Source organism: Oncorhynchus nerka, linkage group LG26 (genome assembly GCF_034236695.1).
Source record: "Oncorhynchus nerka isolate Pitt River linkage group LG26, Oner_Uvic_2.0, whole genome shotgun sequence".
NCBI classification, from domain to species: Eukaryota; Metazoa; Chordata; class Actinopteri; order Salmoniformes; family Salmonidae; genus Oncorhynchus; species Oncorhynchus nerka.
Genome location: NC_088421.1, coordinates 23,854,050 through 23,880,069, shown reverse-complemented (window position 1 = coordinate 23,880,069; position 26,020 = coordinate 23,854,050). Strand labels below are relative to the sequence as shown.

Genomic DNA, 26,020 nt, shown 5'->3' with positions numbered 1-26,020 from the left:
AAATGACTTTTCATGTGTACTTCTAAAGCCCAGAGGGCACAGAATGCCTGGTTTGTCCTTGGCAGAGCTCTAAGCAGACCAAAGCAGTAGGAGAGAGAGACCAACGGCTGAGCTGACTTAATGAAGAGACTGATCACGCACCTCAATCACTCAGCCCAGACAGATATATGGCAAGGCTCTTTCGTCTCAACAATTTAAATGTGAATGTGAATATGTGTGTGTGTGATTGGCCTTGAGTCTGTGGAGAAATATGTGTGTAACCTATTAGACGGGTGTCTCTGATATGAATTGTTATTCATTTTTTAGTTCTTATTTCTTCCGCCAAACATAACTGTCTGTGAGAGTCTTTGATAATGCGTTTGTGAGAATGTGTGTGTCTTTGGAAGTTTCTACATGGTGTGTGTTCTATGTCTGACCTCATAGGCGTAGTCAAATAGCTCCAGGATGGTAAGGATACTGGCCCCGATGAACAGACCCATCTGACCACCTATATCACCTGGAAGATCAACAATACACAGTTAGAGAGAGAGCGTGCGCGCGAGAGAGAGCTAGCCAGCACTGGAAACCCAAGAGCTGAACCCTGAAAAGAATCTCCTATGCCAGCTATTGAAAACACTAAACAACTCTATTATCCAATCACACAGGGAAATCAATCACATTGTTACAGAAATGAAAACCTCCTATTTGACAAATTGGGAAAATGAAACAAAAATACTGAATAAACTAAATTGCTATTTGGCCCTCAAAACAGAATACAAAAATGCAGAATATCTCTACTCTGTCAGAGATACAAAACAGAGACAGATCCTGACCAAATACAGGCTCAGGGAACACCAGCTGGCTATAGAAAAAGGGAGACACAAAAAGACATGGCTACCCAAAGAAGAGCGTCTATGTGGTCACTGCATTACAGGGGAGGTAGAGACAGAGATGCACTTTTTCCTGAGAAATACTCCCGAATAAGATAATCTTTTCCAGAAAATATCTCAATCAATTCCCAACTTCTGTGCATTTACTAATGACATTATTCTGGGGGAGGGAGAAACCGCAAATATTACTGCCAGATACAGTATGTATATGATTGCCATAGCCTGACTTCCCATAACCCTGAACCCTGAAGTATTTACATTGAATATAACTGACAGTAATATATACACTATATAGTAATATATATAACCATCATCCATGTACATGTTGTTCTTTATTTATTAGCCATTCTTTCTTTTTCTTTTTATCATCTTGCTTTTTATTTAATTAAATGTATCTTAATTTGAATTTTAGAGAGAAAGAGAGAGGAGATGGAGAGAGAGAGGAGATGGAGAGAGAGAGAGGAGATGGAGAGAGAGAGGAGATGGAGAGAGAGAGAGGAGATGGAGAGAGAGAGAGGAGATGGAGAGAGAGAGGAGATGGAGAGAGAGAGGAGATGGAGAGAGGAGATGGAGAGAGAGAGAGGAGATGGAGAGAGAGAGAGGAGATGGAGAGAGAGAGAGGAGATGGAGAGAGAGAGAGGAGATGAGAGAGAGAGAGGAGATGAGAGAAGAGAGAGGAGATGGAGAGAGAGAGGAGATGGAGAAAGAGAGAGGAGATGGAGAGAGAGAGGAGATGGAGAGAGAGAGGAGATGGAGAGAGAGAGAGGAGATGGAGAGAGAGAGGAGATGGAGAGAGAGAGGAGATGGAGAGAGAGAGAGGAGATGGAGAGAGAGAGAGGAGATGAGAGAGAGAGAGAGGAGATGGAGAGAGAGAGGAGATGGAGAGAGAGAGGAGATGGAGAGAGAGAGGAGATGGAGAGAGAGAGGAGATGGAGAGAGAGAGAGGAGATGGAGAGAGAGAGAGGAGATGGAGAGAGAGAGGAGATGGAGAGAGAGAGAGGAGATGGAGAGAGAGAGGAGATGGAGAGAGAGAGATGGAGAGAGAGAGAGGAGAGAGAGAGAGAGGAGATGGAGAGAGAGAGGAGATGGAGAGAGAGAGGAGATGGAGAGAGAGAGAGGAGATGGAGAGAGAGAGAGGAGATGGAGAGAGAGAGGAGATGGAGAGAGAGAGAGGAGATGGAGAGAGAGAGAGGAGATGGAGAGAGAGAGGAGATGGGAGAGAGAGAGGAGATGGAGAGAGAGAGGAGATGGAGAGAGAGAGGAGATGGAGAGAGAGAGGAGATGAGAGAGAGAGAGAGGAGATGGAGAGAGAGAGGAGATGGAGAGAGAGAGAGGAGATGGAGAGAGAGAGGAGATGGAGAGAGAGAGGAGATGGAGAGAGAGAGGAGATGGAGAGAGAGAGAGGAGATGGAGAGAGAGAGGAGATGGAGAGAGAGAGGAGATGGAGAGAGAGAGAGGAGATGGAGAGAGAGAGGAGATGGAGAGAGAGAGGAGATGAGAGAGAGAGAGGAGATGAGAGAGAGAGGAGATGGAGAGAGAGAGAGGAGATGGAGAGAGAGAGGAGATGGAGAGAGAGAGGAGATGGAGAGAGAGAGAGGAGATGGAGAGAGAGAGAGAGGAGATGGAGAGAGAGAGGAGATGGAGAGAGAGAGAGGAGATGGAGAGAGAGAGGAGATGAGAGAGAGAGAGGAGATGGAGAGAGAGAGGAGATGGAGAGAGAGAGGAGATGGAGAGAGAGAGAGGAGATGGAGAGAGAGAGAGGAGATGGAGAGAGAGAGAGGAGATGGAGAGAGAGAGAGGAGATGGAGAGAGAGAGGAGATGGAGAGAGAGAGGAGATGGAGAGAGAGAGAGGAGATGGAGAGAGAGAGGAGATGGAGAGAGAGAGAGGAGATGGAGAGAGAGAGGAGATGGAGAGAGAGAGAGGAGATGGAGAGAGAGAGGAGATGGAGAGAGAGAGAGGAGATGGAGAGAGAGAGAGGAGATGGAGAGAGAGAGGAGATGGAGAGAGAGAGGAGATGGAGAGAGAGAGGAGATGGAGAGAGAGAGGAGATGGAGAGCGAGAGCCAGGGCGACAGCCAGAGCGAGAGCCAGAGCGACAGCCAGAGTGAGAGCCAGGGCGACAGCCAGAGCGAGAGCCAGAGCGACAGCCAGAGTGAGAGCCAGGGCGACAGCCAGAGCGAGAGCCAGAGCGACAGCCAGAGTGAGAGCCAGGGCGACAGCCAGAGCGAGAGCCAGAGCGACAGCCAGAGCGAGAGCCAGGGCGACAGCCAGAGAGATGGAGCCAGAGGCGAGAGGAGAGCGAGAGCCAGGGCGACAGCCAGAGCGAGAGCCAGGGCGACAGCCAGAGCGAGAGCCAGGGCGACAGCCAGAGAGCGAGAGAGACAGCCAGAGCCGCGAGAGGGGAAGAAGATAGGTAGATAATAGCTAGAGAGTTGACTGTACCCAGTAAGCCTGCCACTTCGTAGGCTTTCTTCTGCTCAATGGTCTCATAGTTCAAGGCCTCAAAGAACACATCCAGGACTAGGATGTTATCCCTGAAAGAGAGACATCGATAAGATCAGATAACACTTCAATTGTGTTAAAGAGAAGACAACACATTTATCTTGATATTGTCATCCTATTTAACTATCAATCAATGAACTGGTAAGTCATCAGTCATTCTTCAGGTCATCAGTCTAAACACATCCGTTTTTTTAAATTGTATTTTTTGAAAGTTTTATTAACTATCAGTCTTTTCAAAGTGTGTTAATTTTTCTGTCAATGGGGAAATAGACATACAGGGCATACTATACCTGCTATATCAATAGTTTCATTATCAATTGCCATAAGTAATGGTACTTATTCTTCCACACTGAACCACATGTCCCATACAATGTCATTAGTAGAGTATAATCTCAACTGATGACTGCATCCACTAGAGAATGCCTATTGTTATTATCATCAAAATCCCATTATATGATAACATGACGGATCTCTTCAATAGCAGGCTCCCAGTTCTCTTTCCCATGAGTCTGAGCGTCAAAGACATCTCAGTGTAATATCTTCACTTTCCACCCACACCCTCCTAACTATGACTACATATAATATATGTGATACTGTAGGCTGATGTATATGACATTTTTCCTTCTAATGCATTCATCTGTTCCTCTGGAGCCTCCTATAGGCAGGTACTTACGTGATGTATTTCTCAGAGCGGTTGAACTTCTTTTCCAGGTAGCGTGCTGAGGTCTTACTGGGGATCTTGACCATGGACAGCTCCTTGTTGTAGCGTGTCATGTTGCATGGTGTCCTACAGATGCAGTTGCTACTCTCCAGCATTGACAACTTGGCTACAGTAGAGAAGACAGGGAGACACGAAGGAGAGGATGAATGGATGGATGGAAGAGGGGTAATGGGTGAGGATGGGGAGAGAGAGGAGAGGGAGAGTTGACCTTAGTTTGAGGGTAACTGAGGGTACACACACAAACACACACCCATCTCAACAGCATTCCCTACTGTATATACTTCAGAATGGCCGTATGTCTTGATGCACTTAGCAGAAATGTCAGAGTCTAACAGTATGCATGGGACAGTGTACTAAAGACATAATGATGGGAGAAAATAAATGTTGATCCTTCTGCCTCCAGGATGATCTATTTGTACATACTGAAGGGTGGTTAGTCTAATTGCTACTGATATTTTTTTATGGGGTAGATTTGAAATTGCAGATAGATTGTAGCTTCCATCAATATAATTGTATTTATCATTTCCAATCCCCCATATATTTTTTTTGTAAATGTGTACAGTACCAGTCAAATGTTTGGACACAAACATTGTAGGGTAATAGTGAAGACAGCAAAACAATGAAATAACACATGGAATCATGTATAAACCAAAAAAGTGTTAAACAAATGAAAATATGATTTTATATATTAGATTCTTCAAAGCAGCCACCCTTTGCCTTGATGACAGCTTTGCACACTCTTTGCATTCTCTCAACCACCTTCACCTGGATTGCTTTTCCATTTGTGCTTAGTGGGACTATCATTTGTTTTCAACAGGACAATGGCTCCAAACACACCTCCAGGCTGTGTAAGGGCAATGTGACACTTATGGTGTGTTTGGGGTCATTGTCCTGTTGAAAACAAATGACAGTGCTACATCAGATGACTTGGCCTCCACAATCACCCGACCTCAACCCAATTGAGATGGTTTGGGATGACTTGGACCGCAGAGTGAAGGAAAAACGTCCAACAAGTGCTCAGCATATGTGGGAACTCCTTCAAGACTGTTGGAAAAGCATTCCTCATGAAGCTGGTTGAGAGAATGCCAAGAGTGTGCAAAGCTGTCATCAAGGCAAAGGGTGGCTACTTTGAAGAATCTCAAATATAAAATATATTTTGATTTGTTTAACACTTTTTTGGTTACTACATGATTCCATATGTGTTATTTCATAGTTTGATGTCTTCACTATTATTCTATAATGTAGAAAATATAAACAATAAAGAAAAACACTTGATTGAGTAGGTGTGACCAAACTTTTAACTGGTACTGTACATACACAAAAACCCATAAATACATACATATACCTTTAAAAATATATTTCCTTTATTATTTTCGCTATCCCCACCACCCCTCCCCTAATTGGAGTAAACTAATGAACAACAACACTTAGGCTTTTACTTCCGGCTTATACACACTATAGACCTTTTACGGACACAATCTATTTTACAATAGTTATATTAGGTTTGTTTTTAGTCCTGTCCTTCTTCTACCCTCACTCTCTCCAAAGGAAGCACAGCCGAGAGCTGCCCAGTGACACGAGCCTACCAGACGAGCTAAACTACTTCTATGCTTGCTTCGAGGCAAATGACACTGAAACATGCATGAGAGCACCAGCTGTTCTGGAAGACTGTGTGATCACATTCTTCGCAGCCAATGTGAGTAAGACCTTTAAAAAAGTCAACATTCACAAGGCTGCAGGGCCAGACGGATTACCAGGACGTGTATTGCAAGCATGCGCTGACCAACTGGCAAGAATCTTCACTGACATTTTGAACCTCTCCCTGACCGAGTCTGTAATACCAACATGCTTCAAGCAGACCACCATAGTCCCTGTGCCCAAGAACACTAAGGTAACCTGCTTCAATGACTACCAACCCGCAGCACTCACGTCTGTAGCCATGAAGTGCTTTGAAAGGCTGTCATGGCTTACATCAACACCATTATCCCAGAAACCTTAGACCCACTCCAATTTGTATACTGCCCTAACAGATCCACAGATGAAGCAATCTCTATTGCACTCCAAACTGCCCGTTCCCACCTGGACAAAAGGAACACCTATGCTATTCACTGACTACAGCTCATGGTTCAACACCATAGTGCCCTCAAAGATCATCACTAAGCTAAGGACCCTGGGACTAAACATCTACCTCTGCAACTGGATCCTGGACTTCCTGACGGGCCACCCCCAGGTGGTAAGGGTAGATAACAACACATCCGCCACGCTGATCCTCAACACAGGGGCCCCTCAGGGTTGTGTGCTCAGCCCTCTCCTGTACTCCCTGTTCACTCATGACTGCACGGTGAGGCATGACTCAACACCATCATTAAGTTTGCAGATGACACAACAGTTGTAGGCCTGATCACCAACAACGATGAGACAGCTTATAGGGAGGAGGTCAGAGACCTGGCCGTGTGGGGCCAGGACAACAACATCTCCCTCAACGTGATCAAGACAAAGGAGTTAATTGTGGACTACAGGAAAAAGAGGACCAAGCACGCCACCATTCTCACTGACGGGGCTGTAGTGGAACAGGTTGAAAGCTTCAAGTTCCTTGGTATCCACATCACCAACAAACTAACATGGTCCAAGCACACCAAGACAACCTCTGGAGATTGAAAAGATTTGGCATGGGTCCTCAGATCCTTAAAAGGTTCTACAGCTACACCATCGAGAGCATCTTTACTGGTTGCATCACTGCCTGGTATGGCAACTGCCCGGCCTCCGACCGCAAGGCACTACAGCGGGTAGAGCGTAGGGTCCAGCCATCCAGGACCTCTATACCAGGCGGTGTCAGAAGAAGACTCCTGCCACCCTAGTCATAGACTGTTCTCTCTGCTACCGCAAGCGGTACAGGAGCACCAAGTCTAGGTCCAAGAGGCTTCTAAACAGCTTCTACCCACAAGCCATAAGACTCCTGAACATCTACTCAAATAGCTACCCAGACTATTTACACCGTTGCTATTCTCTGTTGTTATCATCTATGCAAAGTCACTTTAATAACTCTACCTACATGTACATATGACCTCGACTAACTGGTGCCTCCGCACATTGACTCTGTACCTGTACGCCCTTGTATATATTCTCGCTATTGTTATTTTACTGCTGCTCTTTAATTACTTGTTACTTTTATTTCTTACTCTTATTCATATTTTTTATTTAAAAACATACATTTTTAATAGTTTTTATATATCTAAAAAAATAAATAATAATGAACTGCATTGTTAGTTGTGGCTCGTAAGTAAGCATTTCACTGTTGTTGTATTCAGCGCAAGTGACTAATACAAATGTGATTTTATCTATTTCTAATGTTCATCCAATTTGATTTCTATTTGCCATATATTTTTAACTGTGCTGTTTCACAAAAGTTCTGAACCTATATACATTTTACAGACACAGCATATTTGACATTTGTTATCTTGTTGTTCTGCTCCATTAAATCCCTCCCATCTATCTCTTCACACCATCTACATTGGATTTCCATTTGCCATATATTCTTTCAACGGTGCTGTGATACTTCACAAAACCTCTGAACCTTTCTATTCTCATAGTTTCTACCGATTGTAAATGAACTACTAGCCTCAACAACTGTGGACACTGTAAATGCCTTCATGAAATACACAGGAATGTTTTATGAATTTTCCAGACATTTCTATCCATTCCTGGAAGTATAAAACTACTAGTCTAATCTATCTGGTCTTTATCCAAATCAATTTCCTCTGACAATAACCATTGTCACTCACATTCTCAACCCATTCTAGCCTGCTGCTAGGTTCCCTTAATGCATAAAAATATCAAATCTGATCTCCCAACCCTAATCTCTCACTGTGACAATAGTATGGCAGTCTCCCCAGCTCGCCCTGGGCAGGGCGGAGTCTCCCTTGGATTACTAATAGCCTTCAGGGCCAAGTGGTCACGTAATTGCAACAGGAAATTCAATATGGCACCTCAGACGCTTTTCATTCTCATTCAAATAAGGGGTTATTGGATCCGGGTAGCAGTGTGCATTCACAACCCTGATTTATACACTTCCTCCCTCTTTCTATTTCTCTCTCTCGCCACATCACAATCTTACTCTCTTTCCTCTTCTTCCCTACCTCTCTCTCTATTTCCTTCGCTCTCTTTTCCTTCGCTCTCTCTCCCTCTATCGTTCTGTCTTTCTCTCACTATTTCTCTCTCTCTATCCACCGTCTCATCTCTGTCAAAAACAATTATTCTAACCAAATCATCTGCTTTATTTCATATTTCCAAGCTTATTAAGAAACAGTGTTTTTAATGACTTAACACTCTCCATTACGCTGTCTTTGGCTGTGAACAGAATGTTATATTTAAGCAGTTGTTCAACCCGGAGACGAGCTAATCCTTTTTATTGTATGTTTGGTTTAAAACCATTATGTGAGATGAGAGGATCTTCTGTCATTCATCCTGCATTGAGACCGCATTTCTAAAACGATTACGCTAGTAATGTGATTGTATGATCACGTTACTGTGGGCAATGCTGTCCAAGTCGACATTTCACAGGACAACAAATGTCGGTGTTTTCCTCCGTGTGTATAATTAGGCACAGAGAAGATTTCTGTGTTCCTCTGTAATCTAGTCACAGGACCCTCCGGTGAGAACAGATGCAGCTGTCTTCCATTAAAACAGTAGCCACACTGTTTCTGTCTCCCAAACTTCCTGATTGACACATTGGTTTAAAAAAAAAAGCACAACTTCAAACTTTACTAAGTGAAAATGGTGCGGTGGGTATATCAAATTGGTTCACAGTCTAACTAGGAACTGATTTGCATAGAATTATTGGGTCTGTGTGTTTGGATGGAATAAGCACAGGCATTTCAAATAAAACCAATTCAGGAGGAGCGAGAGGGAGGGAGCGAGAGGGAGCTGGCCAGGCTGGACCAAGCACAAGATGGTACTCTAGCTCTAACTCTCCACAGTCCCAGTATAGCATACCTTGGCTTCATATCCTCTTTATTTGAGACACATTGCCTAATTACAATGGACGAGCCAGGGCCAGAGTAATAATTGCCAGTATTTGTGTGTGTTTGTTGCCCGGTAGGTAACAGAATGAGAGAATGCCTCCCCTTAATGATATCAGCAGGGGAATTACACACCGCTACTACACAAAACACATAAACACTTTTCAATAAAGTTCATTTAGAGGAATAAACAAGGTCCTGTCTCATCTGATTTTCATTTATCCCTTCAGTAAAGTATGAGTCTGTGGTAAAAGTAAAGGTATACATTAATATATAAAAACAGCCAAATAAAAAATGAGACGAAGGAGAAAGTGAGAATAAAAAGTCAATATCCCAGTTTTACAGAAAATAACAGTTCAATATAGATGGGCTTAGGCACAAAATGAGATCCTACTGTATGTGAATTATCCTACTGTATATGAGTGATCCTACTGTATGTGAATGATCCTACTGTATGTGAATGATTCTTCTGTATGTGAATGCATACAGCTCCCCCTCCTCTCAACACACACAGAAAAACACAGATTCCTTATTTGTAATATATACAGTACAGTATGAAAGTAAAATGAACCGAGGGAGGCTTCTAGACCTGGCCTTTCTAGAGGGGGAAAAAAACAGCTGAGTAAATACTAATCCTAAATACCAGGGTCAACCAGCAAAACGAGAGAACCTGTATTCTCTATGAATGATCAATAATACATGTGTAGCTAACTAATACAAAATGTGTCAAATCTTTTGGGAATTGATAAGACACTTGTGTTGACACAATGTACCTATGCCTTTCCTTCATGCTATCTTTATGTCCCCTAGCCCATGGAGAAACAGGAATGCTATGATGTTAAATCATTTATCCCGAATCAACCAAACAGCAACAGCAAGAGGATGAGTGAGAGAGAGGAGGAGGGAGGTGTTGCACTCCCAGTAAGCATTCTATTAATATGAAGCACTGCAGCAACGCATAATGTTTGACCACGAACACTACTCTTTTGTCCACTTAAGACTACGAGTTTCCTGGGGAAGTTGTGAAGCATCGGGGAAGCTGTGAAGTGCACTGTACAGCCTGCACTCTAGCCTGTTGTGTGATTGTGTTTATGAGTCTGTTATTAAAGAATGTGAAACAATGTTGTGTATGTTAACTAATGCCTGATTCTGTTTATGAGTCTGTTATTAAAGAATGTGAAACAATGTTGTGTATGTTAACTAATGCCTGATTCTGTTTATGAGTCTGTTATTAAATATGTATGTTTACTGCTTTTCATTAAATCACGTATGGCTATTGTATTTGTTCATATGGGCAGAATATTGTATAGCAGGGTTCCCCAACTGGCGGCCCATGGGCCAAATTTGTCCCCCTCATTTTTTAATGCATTTTCATTGTTGACATCAAAGACTAAAAACACCAGGAAATCAGCTCCAAGAGATTTTAATTTAAGAAATATTTTCCAAAGTATTCCCATGCGTAATAGTCGTATTCAAATGTAAGCAAGGTTTGAAATGTTTTTGTCAAACATATTTGTTTGGGCTTCTTGCGGTCAATTTCTTGCGGTCAATTTGCAATCTACAAATGATTTGTAATTATGTTCCGGCCCCCAAACCATCCGCTCAAGAAAAAAAATCAGCCTGCAGCTGAATCTAGTTGATTCCTGTTGTATTGTCACGCCCTGACCTTAGATATCTCTGTTTTCTTTATATTTGGTTTAGGTCAGGGCGTGTCTAGGGTGGGTACGCTAGTTTTTGTATTGTCTAGGGTTTTTTATATGTCGAGGGTTTTTGTAGGTCTAGGTGTTTTGTATGTCTAGGGTTTTGGTAGGTCTAGGTGATTTGTATGTCTATGGTGTCCTGATATGGTTCCCAATCAGAGGCAGCTGTTTATCGTCGTCTCTGATTGGGGATCATATTTAGGTAGCAATTTCCCTTTGGTGTTTGTGGGATCTTGTCTATGTTTAGTTGCCTGTCAGCACTAGTTTGTATCGTGTCATGGTTCGTTTGTTGTTCATTCATTAAAAAGAGAATGTACAGATACCACGCTGCGTCTTGGTCCGATCCTTATGACAAACGTGACATGTATAGGCAATATTGCCTACAGAAATTGGTTCAGTTATAGCCTAAAATAAATGTGTTCGTATGGGTAGAATATTGTTTGTTCGGTACACCATCCTACAGACAGTGAGTCACGTGGTGTCAAGGGTACTGGCTGGTGGCGTTGGTGTAAAGTTATGGGGAATGTTTTCCTGGCAAACATTAATCCCTTGATACCAATTGAGCAACGGTTCCCCGAAGAATTCAGGCTGTTCTGGAGGCAAATGTGGGTCCGACCCGGTACTAGATGGATATACCTAATAAACTGACCACTGAGTGGATATCAATTCATTCATATGGTTATATAAAGGCGGAAGGCTAAAAACAGCCTATACTATATCTAGACCTATATCTAGTTCCTACAATCTATTTTCATTTTAAATAATGGCTTTTTCTAGTATTTACACCATCCACTAACACCAACTATTTACTAAAAAACATTTATTTATCAACAAAAAAGCTTAGCAAAATACAAAAAATGATGGGGCAAAAATAAGTAGGCCTAAAATATATTGTTTTATATAACCCCAAAAATACTAGAGTAGGCTACATGACAAAAACAAACAAATCATCCAAGAGTGTGCTTAGTGTTCTGGTCTCATAAGGATTTTGGAGTCATTGAAAGGGTTGAACTTGAAGAAGTGTCCAAGTAGACTAGGTGCTCATTTCTCTCAGATGGATTTTGGAGTATTCACAACTGCTACTTGAAAGTGTAGGCAACGCTCTTCGGGTAAGACTCCATCAGTTGAGTCGTGGTGTTGGCTACTTCTCAACCAGTGACTTCAGATCCTTCTGTTGCTTGTGGTAGCAGGGTCTTTGCCATGGCGGTGGAATGCCAGCATGTTGCTGCTCCCTTCTCATTTCACCTCCTTGCTGCTGTCGTTGCAATGCCTTGATGAACTTCCAAATGGTGTGGTGGGTAGCGCCAAGATTCAACAAAAAAGTTAAATGCCAGCTCTCCTCTCCATGGTTGGTCTTTGCCAAGTCTTGCAGGACAGCATCGTAGCAGCACCAAAATTCAGAAAATAAATAAAATAGGTAGAAGCATATTAGCAACAATTTTATTGGCCTTGAGCATGATGCCATCAATAGTAAGAAAAAGAATAATAAAGTTTATGTTAAACAAGCCATACATATGGGAAACATTGGCTTTTTTCCAATGAGTCCGACTTTCTCACCAACCCATGTTGCCTGAAAGTATGTCAGTGGGTCCTCCAGTTGATGTTCTGGGTGCTGAAAGAACCAGGTATTGCTGAAAGAAACAGGTATCCAGACACTGTAACCTCATCATTCAGGGTTATGCGACGTCGGCATTTCAAAAGTGTGATATTCGGTGCACTTCCAAAAGCACTTATTTGCTGTCTGTCGTTCCTGTCTGTAGGGGTAGCCTTCATGCAGCAGGATATTTTTTCCACGCACCCAGAGGATAAATTCGGGTTCCACTGTATCTTTCTCTGACCTCCTCTAAGAATGAGGAATGAGGAGGGTAGCGGTGCAAGATCTTTTTAAGCAGAATATTTGGATTATTATCATATGTACGACATGCAATTCGATTGCTGGACTATCGAAGTCATCCATCAACACATTTATTCAGATCCGGCAGTTCAAAGAGGATAATTTCAAAGGTAATCAATTAGGCCTAGTTATTGTTCATTAGCAGCACACATTTGCATTCACGTGGCGTTGGTGGATGGAGGATGGAGCGAGACATGGTGTCCCAGATGTGCTCAATTGGATTCAGGTCTGGGGAACGGGCGGGCCAGTCCATAGCATCAATGCCTTTCTCTTGCAGGAACTGCTGACACACTCCAGCCACATGAGGCCACACCAGCATATGGTCTCACAAGGGGTCTGAGGATCTCATCTCGGTACCTAATGGGAGTCAGGCTACCTCTGGCGAGCACATGGAGGGCTGTGCGGCCCCCAAAGAAATGCCACCCCACACCATGACTGACCCACAGCCAAACCAGTGATGCTGGATGATGTTGCAGGCAGCAGAACGTTCTCCACGGCGTCTCCAGACTCTGTCACGTCTGTCACATTTGCTCAGTGTGAACCTGCTTTCATCTGTGAAGAGCACAGGGCGCCAGTGGCGAATTTGCCAATCTTGGTGTTCTCTGGCAAATGCCAAACGTCCTGCACGGTGTTTGGCTGTAAGCACAACCCCCACCTGTGGACGTCGGGCCCTCATACCACCCTCATGGAGTCTGTTTCTGACCTTTTGAGCAGACACATGCACATTTGTGGCTTGCTGGAGGTAATTTTGCAGGGCTCTGGCAGTGCTCCTCCTGCTCCTCCTTGCACAAAGGCGGAGGTAGCGGTCCTGCTGCTGGCTTGTTGCCCTCCTACGGCCTCCTCCACGTCTTCTGATGTACTGGCCTGTCTCCTGGTAGCGCCTCCATGCTCTGGACACTACGCTGACAGACACAGCAAACCTTCTTGCCACAGCTTGCATTGATGTCCCATCCTGGATGAGCTGCACTACCTGAGCCACTTGTGTGGGTTGTAGACTCCGTCTCATGCTACCACTAGAGTGAAAGCACCGCCCGCATTCAAAAGTGACCAAAACATCAGCCAGGAACCATAGGAACTGAGAAGTGGTCTGTGGTTATCACCTGCAGAACCACTCTTTTATTGGGGGTGTCTTGCTAATTGTCTATAATTTCCACCTGTTGTCTATTCCATTTGCACAACAGCATGTGAAATGTATTGTCAATCAGTGTTGCTTCCTAAGTGGACAGTTTGATTTCACAGAAGTGTGATTGACTTGGAGTTACATTGTGATGTTTAAGTGTTCCCTTTATTTTTTTGAGCAGTGTATGTTTTTACTGGACTGATGGCCACCATCTGATAGTCAGTCTGAGGGGAGGGAGGGAGCAGTGGTGAGGCTGCCTCTCATTCAACTCAACAATACCATCCCTCCGCTCTCCCTCCCTCAGCTGAGTGAGTATATATATATATATATATATATATATATATATATATATATATATATATATGTGTTTTTACTGGACTGATGGCCAGCATCTGATAGTCAGTCTGAGGGGAGGGAGGGAGCAGTGGTGAGGCTGCCTCTCATTCAACTCAACAATACCATCCCTCCGCTCTCCCTCCCTCAGCTGAGTGAGTATAATATATATATATATATGTGTGTTTTTACTGGAGTGATGGCCACCATCTGATAGTCAGTCTGAGGGGAGGGAGGGAGCAGTGGTGAGGCTGCCTCTCATTCAACTCAACAATACCATCCCTCCGCTCTCCCTCCCTCAGCTGATGGAAAAACTCAATTCACACGGCATTATTTCTGCCTCATGCACCAATTCATGTTGTTACTCCTATGACCAGAGAAAGTGAAATATTCCCAGATATTAAAAAAGACACAAGCCGCTAATAATAACAAGGCAAGTTTATCGGAACACTTTGCTACGCTCATCTATTGCAGATGCAGTGCTGGTTATAGCGTGAGTGGAAGTAGGGAGAATGTACATTTTATGGCTCATAAAAATGTTGAACAAAGTGTTGACAGTGCTGGATAGCATCTTAAACATGTAATGTACTTACTCATAAAAACAGGCTTATAGGTGCACTTGATTTGCTCTCTGGGCCTGCTGGGTAGGTGGAGTTCTACCTTCAGAATCATGAAATTATTAAAAATGGGGACACTTTGCCTTCCCGGAGCTAGGGCTGCTGAATCAACTGCATCTACCACCCACAGCGAGAAACAAATAAAAAAATAGGAACAAAGGCTTTATTGTTGGGTTTTTTACAGAAATGTTTGGTGATCGACTAGGAATGCCTTGGAGGTCGACCAGTTGATCGCGATCAACCGGTTGGTGATCACTGCTATTGCCTAAATACATGTATTTTAGGCCATATAAAGAACAGATATGACATGATTTAATGAAAAGCAGCAAACAGACACAACATTTTTTCACATTCTTTAATTAAAGACTCAGAAACAGAAACAGGCAATAGGCGAAACATCTGGCTTCACAGTTTTCCTGCCAAATAGGCCTACAAAGAAACTTGACGATGTTGAATGCGCAAGGGGGTCTGTGCACTGCGTAGTACCTTCGACAAAAAGACATGTAAGCGTGTGCGTTTGTGTGCATTCATATTATGGACTTACCAAGGGCAGGCTCTGCACAGTCTTTGTACTGTTCAGGGGTACAGAATGGAGAATCACCTAGAAGGACAGCAGAAGCACAGAAAGAAGGGGAGGAAAGTTCAGATTCAGCTTTTCTGATCGATATATTTATGAAATGTTTGAGAAAAACAAACTGTAAACAGCTCAGATTTCTGTGGAGTATGGTTACAAAGCTATCAGTGATTTACTAAAGTTACCGGAATCTTCAGTAATTTGGGGTAATTAACAGAAAATCTATGGCAATCTATCGTAACTTTGGTCATTTATAATTGAATAACATAAATCTGTGTCCATATTGTCTATGAGTTTCTAGTAGCTAGACCATATGGGTCAAGAGAAAATAAGCATTATTTTCAATTAACTCTGCAACTCATCCAACTATTGACTTTTCTTCACTACTGCCACCAATTTGACACCAAAACATTGACAACAAATACATATTGACATAGTAAAATAAATTAAAGTGTGTAAAAAAATGATAAAGGATATTATGATGAAACTCTCATATTAAACACCAATGGTATTCCCTAAATTGATGGTTTATATTTTAAGATCATTTTTTACAGCTTTGTCATATTTATTTTGTTTTTGTTGATATTTTAAAATCATCTTAATGATGTCATATATTCTGCATGTGACACGACCACACAGAGGGCCATAGATAACACCTGGGATAATCTGGAGTCCCCAAAAGGGCCAATAGATTATTTATTTACACAAAATCCTTGAAAGACACCAACATTCTGATAGTTTAATGGTCAACTGTGAACGTTTCCAGTAACATACCCTCCCTTTGCAACCCTACTGTGGAAGCAGTCAAGGAGACTCGCAACATGCAAAAATCTATCACACCTAAAGAGAGTGTGAGAGAGAAATAGAGCTTTGTGTGGAGCAAGGTGATAGACAAGCCTTGGAGCAGAAAGCTTTATAATACACCAATACAAATCTTGACCTTACACCTTACAGCTCTTTGACCTTTTCAAACCCACCACAGACTTTAGATGACTTTATCAACCACAACAACTACTGTAAGTCCTTTATCAAACTTTCCTCACCTTGCCTTCAAATAGTCCTTGATGAAAAAACATGGCCCATAGCCCAAACAATTGTTTTTGTTTGCCCATGGCCCAGACATTGCTATATTACAGACTCTATCCACATGTTTTGTTTAGTGTGAAAAGGGGAAAGAAAGTGTGTGCTCTTACCGGGCATGTGCACCATCCTGCAGTTACAGTTTTCCACGATGTAGCGTGTCTCACAGTCGATCCTGCAAGCTGTCACACTATAGACCTGGAAGAAGCCAGAGTCTAGGGCTTTGGACTCACACTCTCCCCACGGAGGAGGCAGGTAGGTCAGCTACAACATAGGAGAGACACAGTGGGGGGATTGAGCAGAGAGACAGAGAGACAGAGAGTGACAGGGGCAAACACTCAGCTGAAGTCTAAAACTCCCATAGACACATGGGAGATGTCATGGTGTTATTGTGCTTTAGAGCCATCAGAGAGAGGTTCCAAAAGGCCCTCTAGAACACAGCAGGCTAGATGACAGAGGAACAAAAGGAAGGTCTGGCACATTCACAGATACAGTCTCTCGCTGTGAAAACTCACAACAGGTTCCAAGAACACAAAATCTCCAAATGTTCCCCCCTCTTGCCCCCACCCCACCCCCAACAGCAGACGAGGAGAGAGGGACACCAGGAGGAGCTGAGTGAGCGCCCATCTGCCCTGCACGCAGGCGGCCCTCTCCAGCCCGCTCCGCTACTCTCCGTTCAGCATCCATCACCCAGCGCCCCCTGCAATGTGGGAGATGCAGTTTCCTCAGCCAAATACCAGTTCTTGGACCAAAATAATCCTTAACCTGCCAGGTCAGATTTGGCTGTGGAATGTCTGTTAGCACAGATAACATTGGAGAAGAATCCCTCAATCAGAGACTGATACTGTATCCATGCATCCAGATTAGTTTGCTGTTGTTAACTCGAACACAGAATTCCCTCGATATCAGCAAGCGAGACATTGATTTTCAAATCAAGACAGGCTATATAGCAGTAGCGTAAAAGAGGGGTTGGCGGTGGTAGGTGGTGGGACACAATGCAGATAGCCCGGTTAGCTAATGTGCGGGAGCACTGGTTTATCGGCCCAATTGAGGTAGTATGTACATGAATGTATAGTTAAAGTGACTATGCATATATGATAAACAGAGAGTAGCAGCAGTGTAAAAAGAGGGTTTGTGGGGGTTGGGGGGGACACAATGCAAATAGTCCGGGTAGCCATTTGATTACCTGTTCAGGAGTCTTATGGCTTGGGGGTAAAAACTGTTGAGAAGCCTTTTTGTCCTAGACTTGGCACTCCGGTACCGCTTGCCATGAGGTAGTAGAGAGAACAGTCTATGACGGGGGTGGCTGGGGTCTTTGACAATTCTTTGGGCCTTCCTCTGACACCGCCTGGTGTAGAGGTCCTGGATGACAGGCAGCTTAGCCGTGCCCTTTTCACGACTGTCTTGGTGTGTTTGGACTATTCTAGTTTGTTGTTGATGTAGACACCGAAGAACTTGAAACTCCCAACCTGTTCCACTACAGCTCGATGAAACACAACTAATGAAGCCAACAAATCAAAACATTTCAAACTATCCCTGGCCTCATTCATATACTGTAGGTCTGGCCACGCTCCTGTAGGTCTCCATTCACAATTAAAAAGTCTTCCCTAAAGGCCAGCTGTTCATCACTTCTAGGAAGATAGACTTTCCCAGCACTGTCGATTTCATTAAGATGAGAGGCAGGTGCTCCTCAGCAGCAGTCAGTCCATCACCTTTCTCATCACCTTCATACCTCTGCTAATCTTTCCTCTTGTCCTAATTGGAGTGGCTGATGTATAACACTATTATCCTGCTGTAATCAAATATCAAATCATCAGAGTAGATAGATGTCAGCGCCCACTATGGGGTGATCTGATGACCTGATTAAGTACACTCCAATGACGGCCAGGACCCTCTCTGCCCCTCCCACACATTATTCATCAATGACCACACACTCTGCCATTGGGATGCACGTCAGCAACTAGAAAGAATATTAGAAACGGATCAAAACTAAAATGCAACAGTTGAATCAACAAGGGGCATACTTAAAGTTGTCGCCTATAGATTTGGAATTAGGCTTTGGGAGCTCTACATGTATTTGCTAACTTTGGGGATTTTGTTGAAAATCGGAGCTGTGAGTCTGGAGTTTTATTAACGAACCAGTACAGTATAGTATATCAGTTCATCCCTCTCCCGTGGACACTAGGTTGCCAAGACCAAAAATACATTACTGAGACCCATCCAGAAGACACAGGAGGGAGAGAGGCTCAGGCTCTTTAATAGAACTGTAATTTACAGACATGGGAATGCCCTTGTGACTTCTGTGGAAAGCATAGCAAAGAACACTTTAACATTTGAAACTCCCTATACTTAAGTTAAAATAATGAGAAAATACAGAGGATTATTAAAGAACACAGGCAATCTAGTGTGTGTGTGTGTGTGTGTGTGTGTGTGTGTGTGTGTGTGTGTGTGTTCATGCATTATTAAGTGCCTATAGTGGCTGTGTTCTTTGGCTTCTGTGCACTTTTTTTTTGTTGATGAAGTGGCTTTAATCTGGAAGTAATAATACGAGTTCATTTGAGGCCATGACTTCAGCTCCGCCTCACAATTGAGCTGTCTGGTTGGATCTGATTAAAATCGCACACCAATGACCACAGGCAGCCATTGTACTTTTACAAAGTTCCCACAGTACTGCTAATCATTAAGACATATCGGCTATATTCAGCCTGATTATAAGCATGGCCATTACATGGCATCTCACAAGATGTCCTTGGGTTGGCTCAGTCAGGAACTAAAGTAGTGCCACGCAGCAGGAACACAACAAGGGCCAAGCCACAGTGTAGGAAGTCTGGGGAATCTTTGAATTCAAAGTGCAAAGCGGAGTTAATTAGCTGGTGTCTAAATTGACTGTGTTTCCCACTGTGCTGGTACAATGGGGAGGATGAAGGATGATGACGTTGTGCCAGTCAGTCACACAGAGCCAGTCACACAGATAGAGCTGAGATGGAGCTGAGACTGCTGGGAGCTCTACGGCCCAGGGGGCCTGCCTGGCCACACCACGATTGGAGGCCTCCAGAGTCGCCTGCCTGTCTGCCTGCCTGCCTACCTGCCTGCCTGTCTGCCTGCCTGCCTGCCTGTACAGTAGACCTTCTCTGTATGCTTATCGCTGGCAGACTTTTTCTTTCTTTTTCCTCCTCTCATCTTTTTCAGGACGTGAGTTGTTTTTCAAACTTCTGGAAATGACTGAACATGTTTGGGATCTTCCTTATTCATGCCCTTTTTTAAATGATGGGAGTTATACAATTTATTATATATGTATTGTATAGTTTCTTCTTTATATGTACATTGCCTTCAGAAAGTATTCATACCCCTTGACTTATTTCAGATTTCGTTGTGTTACAGCCTGAATTCAAAATGGATTCAATAGATTTTTTCTCTCTCACTCATCTACACACAAAACCCCATAGTGACAAAATGAAATCGTTTTTGACATTTTTGCAAATGTATTGAAAATGTGATGCATAAATATCAATTTACATAAGTATTCACACCCCTGAGTCAGTACTTTGTAGAAGCACCTTTGGCAGCGATTACAGCTGCGAGTCTTTCTGGATACGTCTATAACAGCTTTCCACACCTCAATTGTGGAACATTTCTCCACTATTCTTTTCAAAATTCTACAAGCTCTGTCATCTTGGTTGTTGATCATATAGACAACTATGTTCAGGTCTTTCCAAAGATTTAAGCAGATTTAAGTCAAAACTGTAAAACTCCTGAGATTATTTAGGCATACCATAACAAAGGGGTTGAATACTTATTGACTCGACATTTCAGCTTTTCATTTTCAATTAATTTGTACAAATTTCCAAAAACATTTAGGTATTGTGTGTTGGCCAGTGACACAACATCTCAATATGAATCCATTTTAAATTCAGGCTGTAACACAACAAAATGTGGAAAAAGTCAAGGGCTGGGAATACTTTCTAAAGGTACTGTCTAGGTTTTCTGCTTTATCAGTCCCTGGTTGTGGACTACAGGAAAAGGAGGACCGAGCACGCCTCCATTCTCATCGACTGGGCTGTAGTGGAGCAGGTTGAGAGCTTCAAGTTCCTTGGCGATCACATCACTAACAAACTAGCTTGGTCCAAGAACTCCAAGACAGTCATGAAGAGGGCACGACAACACCTATTCCCCCACAGGAGACTGAAAAGATTTGGCATGGGTCCTGAGATCCTCATCAGGTTTTACAGGTGCACAATCGAGAGCATCCTGACGGGTTGCATCACTGCCTGGTATGGCAACTGCTCGGCCTCCAACTGCAAGGCACTACAGAGGGTAGTGCGTACGGCTCAGTACATCACCGGGGCCAAGCTTCCTGCCATCCAGGACCTCTATACCAGGTGGTGTCAGAGGAAGGCCCTAAAAATTGTCAAAGACTCCCTCCACCCCAGTCATAGACTGTTCTCTCTGCTACCGCACGCGCCAAGTGTAGGTCCAAGAGGTTTCTAAACAGCTTCTATGCCCCCACAGCTAATCAAATGGCTACCCAGACTATTTGCATCCCGCCCTCTTCCAAGCTGCTGCTACTCTCTGTTATTATCTGTGCATAGTCACTTTAATAACACTACCAACATGTACATATTACCTCATTTACCTCGACACCGGTGCCCCCGCACATTGACTCTGTACCGGTACACTGGTTATTTACTGCTGCTCTTTAATTATTTGTTATTCTTATCTCTTACTTTTTTGTAGGAATTTTCTTAAAACGGCTATGTTGGTTAACCTCTTCAACCTATGGGGGCGCTATGTCATTATTGGATTAAGAAACGTGCCGTTTTAAGCGCAATATTTTGTCACGAAAAGATGCTCGACTATGCATATAATTGCCAGCGTTGGAAAGAAAACACTCTGACGTTTTCAAAACTGCAAAGATATTATCTGTGAGTACCCCAGAACTGATCTTACAGGCGAAACCAAGATGAAACTTCAAACAGGAAATGAACAGGATTTTTGACGCTGTGTTTTACTAACGTCTCCTTATATGGCTGTGAATATGCTGTGAACGAGCTTATGCGCTCTGCCATTCATCCAAGATGTCTGCAGCATTGTGGCGTATTTGTAGGCATATCATTGGAAGATTGGCCATAAGAGACTACATTTGCCAGGGGGCCGTCCGGTGTCCTTTGTCTAAATTGGTGCGCAATTGTCAGTAACACTCATTTTGCCATGGGACACAGAAGCAGAAGCACACTTCCAGGAACGATACATCATTGAAGAGATATGTAGAAAAACACCTTGAGGATTGATTCTAAACAACGTTTGCCATGTTTCAGTCGATATTATGGAGTTATTTTGGAAAAAGTTCGGCGTTTTTATAACTGAATTTTCGTTTTTTTTTGGTAGCCAAACATGACGCAGAAAACGGACCGATTTCTCCTGCACAAATAATCTTTCAGGAAAACTGAACATTTGCTATCTAACTGAGTCTCCTCATTGAAAACATCCGAAGTTCTTCAAAGGTAAATGATTTATTGAATGTTTTTGCTGGTTTTTGTGAAAATGTTGCCTGGTGATGCTAACGCTAAATGCTAATGCTAAATGCTAACACTAAATGCTAAATGCTAGTTTTGCTATGGTAGAGAAGCATATTTTTGAAAATCTGAGATGACAGTGTTGTTAACAAAAGGCTAAGCATGAGAGCTAGCATATTGATTTCATTTCATTTGCGATTTTCTTGAATAGTTAACGTTGCGTTATGGTAATGAGCTTGAGGCTGTAGTCATGATCCCGGATCCGGGTTGGCTCGACGCAAGAAGTTAAGGGCTTGTAGTAGGTAAGCATTTCACTGTAAGGTCTACACCGGTTGAATTCGGCGCATGTGACAAATAAAATGTGATTTTGATTTGATTATAATTGCAGAACAGGCATCTCATGTAAATGCTGGAGACATAAGCGATTTGAAGTGTGAGGAAAAATAGATGAATCGTGACAGGAATCTGTCAGCTAAGACAAGGGCAATCCAGCCAACTCCCAAGGCAACTTAGATAAAAACATCTCCAGGGTCAGAGAAGGAGAGTGGGAGAGAGAAGACGGGGAGAGAGAGAGACAGAGAGAGAGAGAGAGAGAGAGAGAGAAAGACAGAGTGATAAAGAGAGATACTCCCAGTCAGGGAGTGGACAGAGATAAGAGGTCAGACCTAGGGCTGTTGTGGTGACCGTATTAGTGCCACACCGGTGGTCACCAGTCATGAAGGCAGTCAAATTCCATGGTAATTAGGTTTCTCCAAGCTCTGATGCTGCTGATGGTCATTAGTAGCCTACAAAACTTACTGCCTGGTACTCAACACTCTATTGTCCCTCTAATCACTCTGACATCAATGCAAATGTTATTGAAAATCTAATCAAACACTTCATGAGAGGCCATGAGCTCATGTTGCTCAACCTTTCTATAGGCTATGCAATTGCACGAGAAAAGTGGGTGATGGCCTCGATTAAAAAGAGGAGGATCCCATCAGCTTCCTATAAGCTAGGCCTACTATATTTACTTCTCAACTTTCCTAATATTAAGCACATTGCTTATTTTACAACAGGAGTATAGTCTACCTGGCTGGCATGAAAATTAACCACAGGAAAAGCGATTTCGAGAGAGAAGTGCGTGATATTGGTCCATTCGAAATCAACACAAATGTCACACATACACACTACCAGTCAAAGTTTTTACAACACCTACTCATTCAAGGGTTTTTCTTTATTTGGACTATTTTCTATATTGTAGAATAATATTGAAGACATCAACACTATGAAATAACACATTTGGAATCATGTTGTGACCAAAAAAGCGTTAAGCAAATCAAAATATATTTGGTATTTGAGATTCTTCAAATAGCCACCCTTTGCCTTGCTGACAGATTTGCACACTCTTGGCATTCTCTCAACCGGATTTATGAGGTTGTCACCCGGAATGCCTTCTTAAAAGTTAATTTGTGGAATTTCTTTCCTTCTTAATGCGTTTTAGCCAATAAATTGTGTTGTGACAAGGTGGGGGGTATACAGAAGATAGCCCTATTTTGGTAAAAGACCAAGTCCATATTATGGCAAGAACAGCTCAAATAAGCAAAGAGAAACGACAGTCCATAATTACTTTAAGACATGAAGGTCAGTAAATACGGAACATTTCAAGAACTTTTCAAGTTTCTTCAAGTGCAGTCGCAAAAACCATCAAGCGCTATGATGAAACTGGCTCTCATGAGGACAGCCACAGGAATGGAAGACCCAGAGTTACCTCTGCTGTAGAGGATAAGTTCATTAGAGTTACCAGCCAAATAAATGCTTCAGAGTTCAAGTAACAGACACATCTCAACATCACATTTTCAGAGGAGACTGTGTGAATCAGGCCTTCATGCATGAATTGCAGCAAAGAAGCCACTACTAAAGGACACCAATAACAAGAAGAGACCTGCTTGGGCAGGAAACATGAGCAATGGTCATTAGACTGGTGGAAATTTGTCCTTTGGCCTGATGAGTCAAAATTGGAAAGTTTTGGTTCCAACCGCCGTGTCTTTTTGGGTGAACGGATGATCTCCGCATGTGTATTTCCGACCGTAAAGCATGGAGGAGGAGGTGTTATGGTGTGGGGGTGCTTTGCTGGTGACACTGTCTGTGATTTATTTAGAATTCAAGGCACACTTAACCAGCATGGCTACCACAGCATTCTGCAGCGATACGCCATCCCATCTGGTTTGGGCTTAGTGGGACTATCATTTGTTTTTCAACAAGACAATGACCCAACACACCGGCTGTGTAAGGGCTATTTTACCAAGAAGGAGAGTGATGGAGTGCTGCATCAGATGACCTGGCATCCACAATCCCCCGACCTCAACCCAATTGAGATGGAACCGCAGATTGAAGGAAAAGCAGCCAACAAGTGCTCATCATATGTGGGAACTCCTTCAACACTGTTGGAAAAGCATTCCAGGTGAAGCAGGTTGAGAGAATGCCAAGAGTGTGCAAAGCTGTCATCAAGGCAAAGGGTGGCTACTTTGAAGAATCTCAAATATGAAATATATTTTGATACGTTTAACACTTTTTTGGTTTCTATGTAATTCCATATGTGTTATTTCATAGTTTTAATGTCTTCACTATTATTCTACAATGTAGAAAATAGTAAAACATTAAGAAAAACCTTTGAATGAGTAGGTATTCTAAAACCTTTGACTGGTAGTGTATTATTTAGTATATGTAAAGACAAGATTAAATCAAGAATAGTCTGATGGGTGACAATATTAGCCAATCACTTTGAATTATATACTATCACTTGTGAATGATGCCCAGTGTAAGGCAAGAGAAAATGCCATTTTTAGCTACTTTTCAAAATCCTAGTCACACAGGCCTTTATGTTTTGAGAAGGTTTGTATCACAACTGGCATCCATGTATTATAATCTTCCTGCCTCAACTGTATATGCACACACACACACACACACACACACACACACACACACACACACACACACACACACACACACACACACACACACACACACACACACACACACACACACACACACACACACACACACACACACACACCTGAATAGAAAGTTCTTTATCAGAAGTGCACGTTTTTCATCTAGGAGAGATAAGCTCCAGTCAAGAGGAGGTTGAAATTGAAATCTAAAAGTGAAAAGTGTCAGGAAGATTGAAGCAGACCTATTCAGTGTGTACAGTAATAACTTAGGTCAAAGGGCACCTACCCTCTGCTCCTGAGTGGCAACAAAGGTCTGAAAGCCCGGGCAACGCCAAAGCCCAGCTCATGGACGAACGGGGGGCTCTGCCTGGCTGTGGATCTGCACCCGCACACCCGCCTCGAACGCTGTCTCCTCTGTGGGGGAAAACATAGACACACACAGAGAGATTAACAGTTACTGTCTCACACACACACACACACACACACACACACACACACACACACACACACACACACACACACACACACACGTAAAAGTACCTAATATACACACAATTACTTGAACAAAGTAAAAGACAGTGAAATTCCTTTACGAATCACCTTTAGTAGATTAATGGTGAGCCTGTGAATGAGAGCCATTTGCTTCCCTACCTGCCTTCTTCCTCTATATGGATAACATGCGTTCAGTGGAAAGACAGCCCATTTGCCTCGGCTCAACATCAAATAGAGGAGCAGGAGTAGAAATTCCACTGGCTGTCTCTTAAACTTCTTATGGCTGGGGGGCAGTATTGAGTAGCTTGGATGAATAAGTTGCCCAAAGTAAACGGCCTGCTCCTCAGTCTCAGTTGCTAATATATGCATATTACTCTTAGTATTGGATAGAACACTCCAAAGTTTCTAAAACTGTTTGAATGATGTCTGTGAGTATAACAGAACTCATATGGCAGGCAAAATCCTGAGGAGAAATCAAAACAGGAAGTGAGAAATCTGAGCGTTGTATGTATTCACCACAGTTCCCAATGAAATCCCCTTGAGATATTAATGATGTTGCACTGCCTAGGGGTTCCACTAGATGTCAACCATCTATAGAAATTTGAATGAGACTTCTACTGTATTGTGGGACTGAATGAGAGCAGAATCTATCA

At 42.9% G+C, this 26,020-nt stretch overlaps 1 protein-coding gene across 1 annotated transcript in view; it reads right to left on the bottom strand.

Moving 5' to 3' along the window:
* Positions 1-363: 363 nt before the first annotated feature.
* asic2 (acid-sensing (proton-gated) ion channel 2) overlaps positions 364-26,020 on the bottom strand; it is a 330,594-nt gene continuing 304,937 nt past the window's right edge. The window contains 6 exon segments of the mRNA XM_065010274.1: positions 364-496; positions 3,313-3,404; positions 4,046-4,199; positions 15,320-15,376; positions 16,543-16,693; positions 25,162-25,289. Of these exon segments, the coding sequence (XP_064866346.1) occupies positions 390-496; positions 3,313-3,404; positions 4,046-4,199; positions 15,320-15,376; positions 16,543-16,693; positions 25,162-25,289 (689 nt within the window). The 3' untranslated portion in view covers positions 364-389.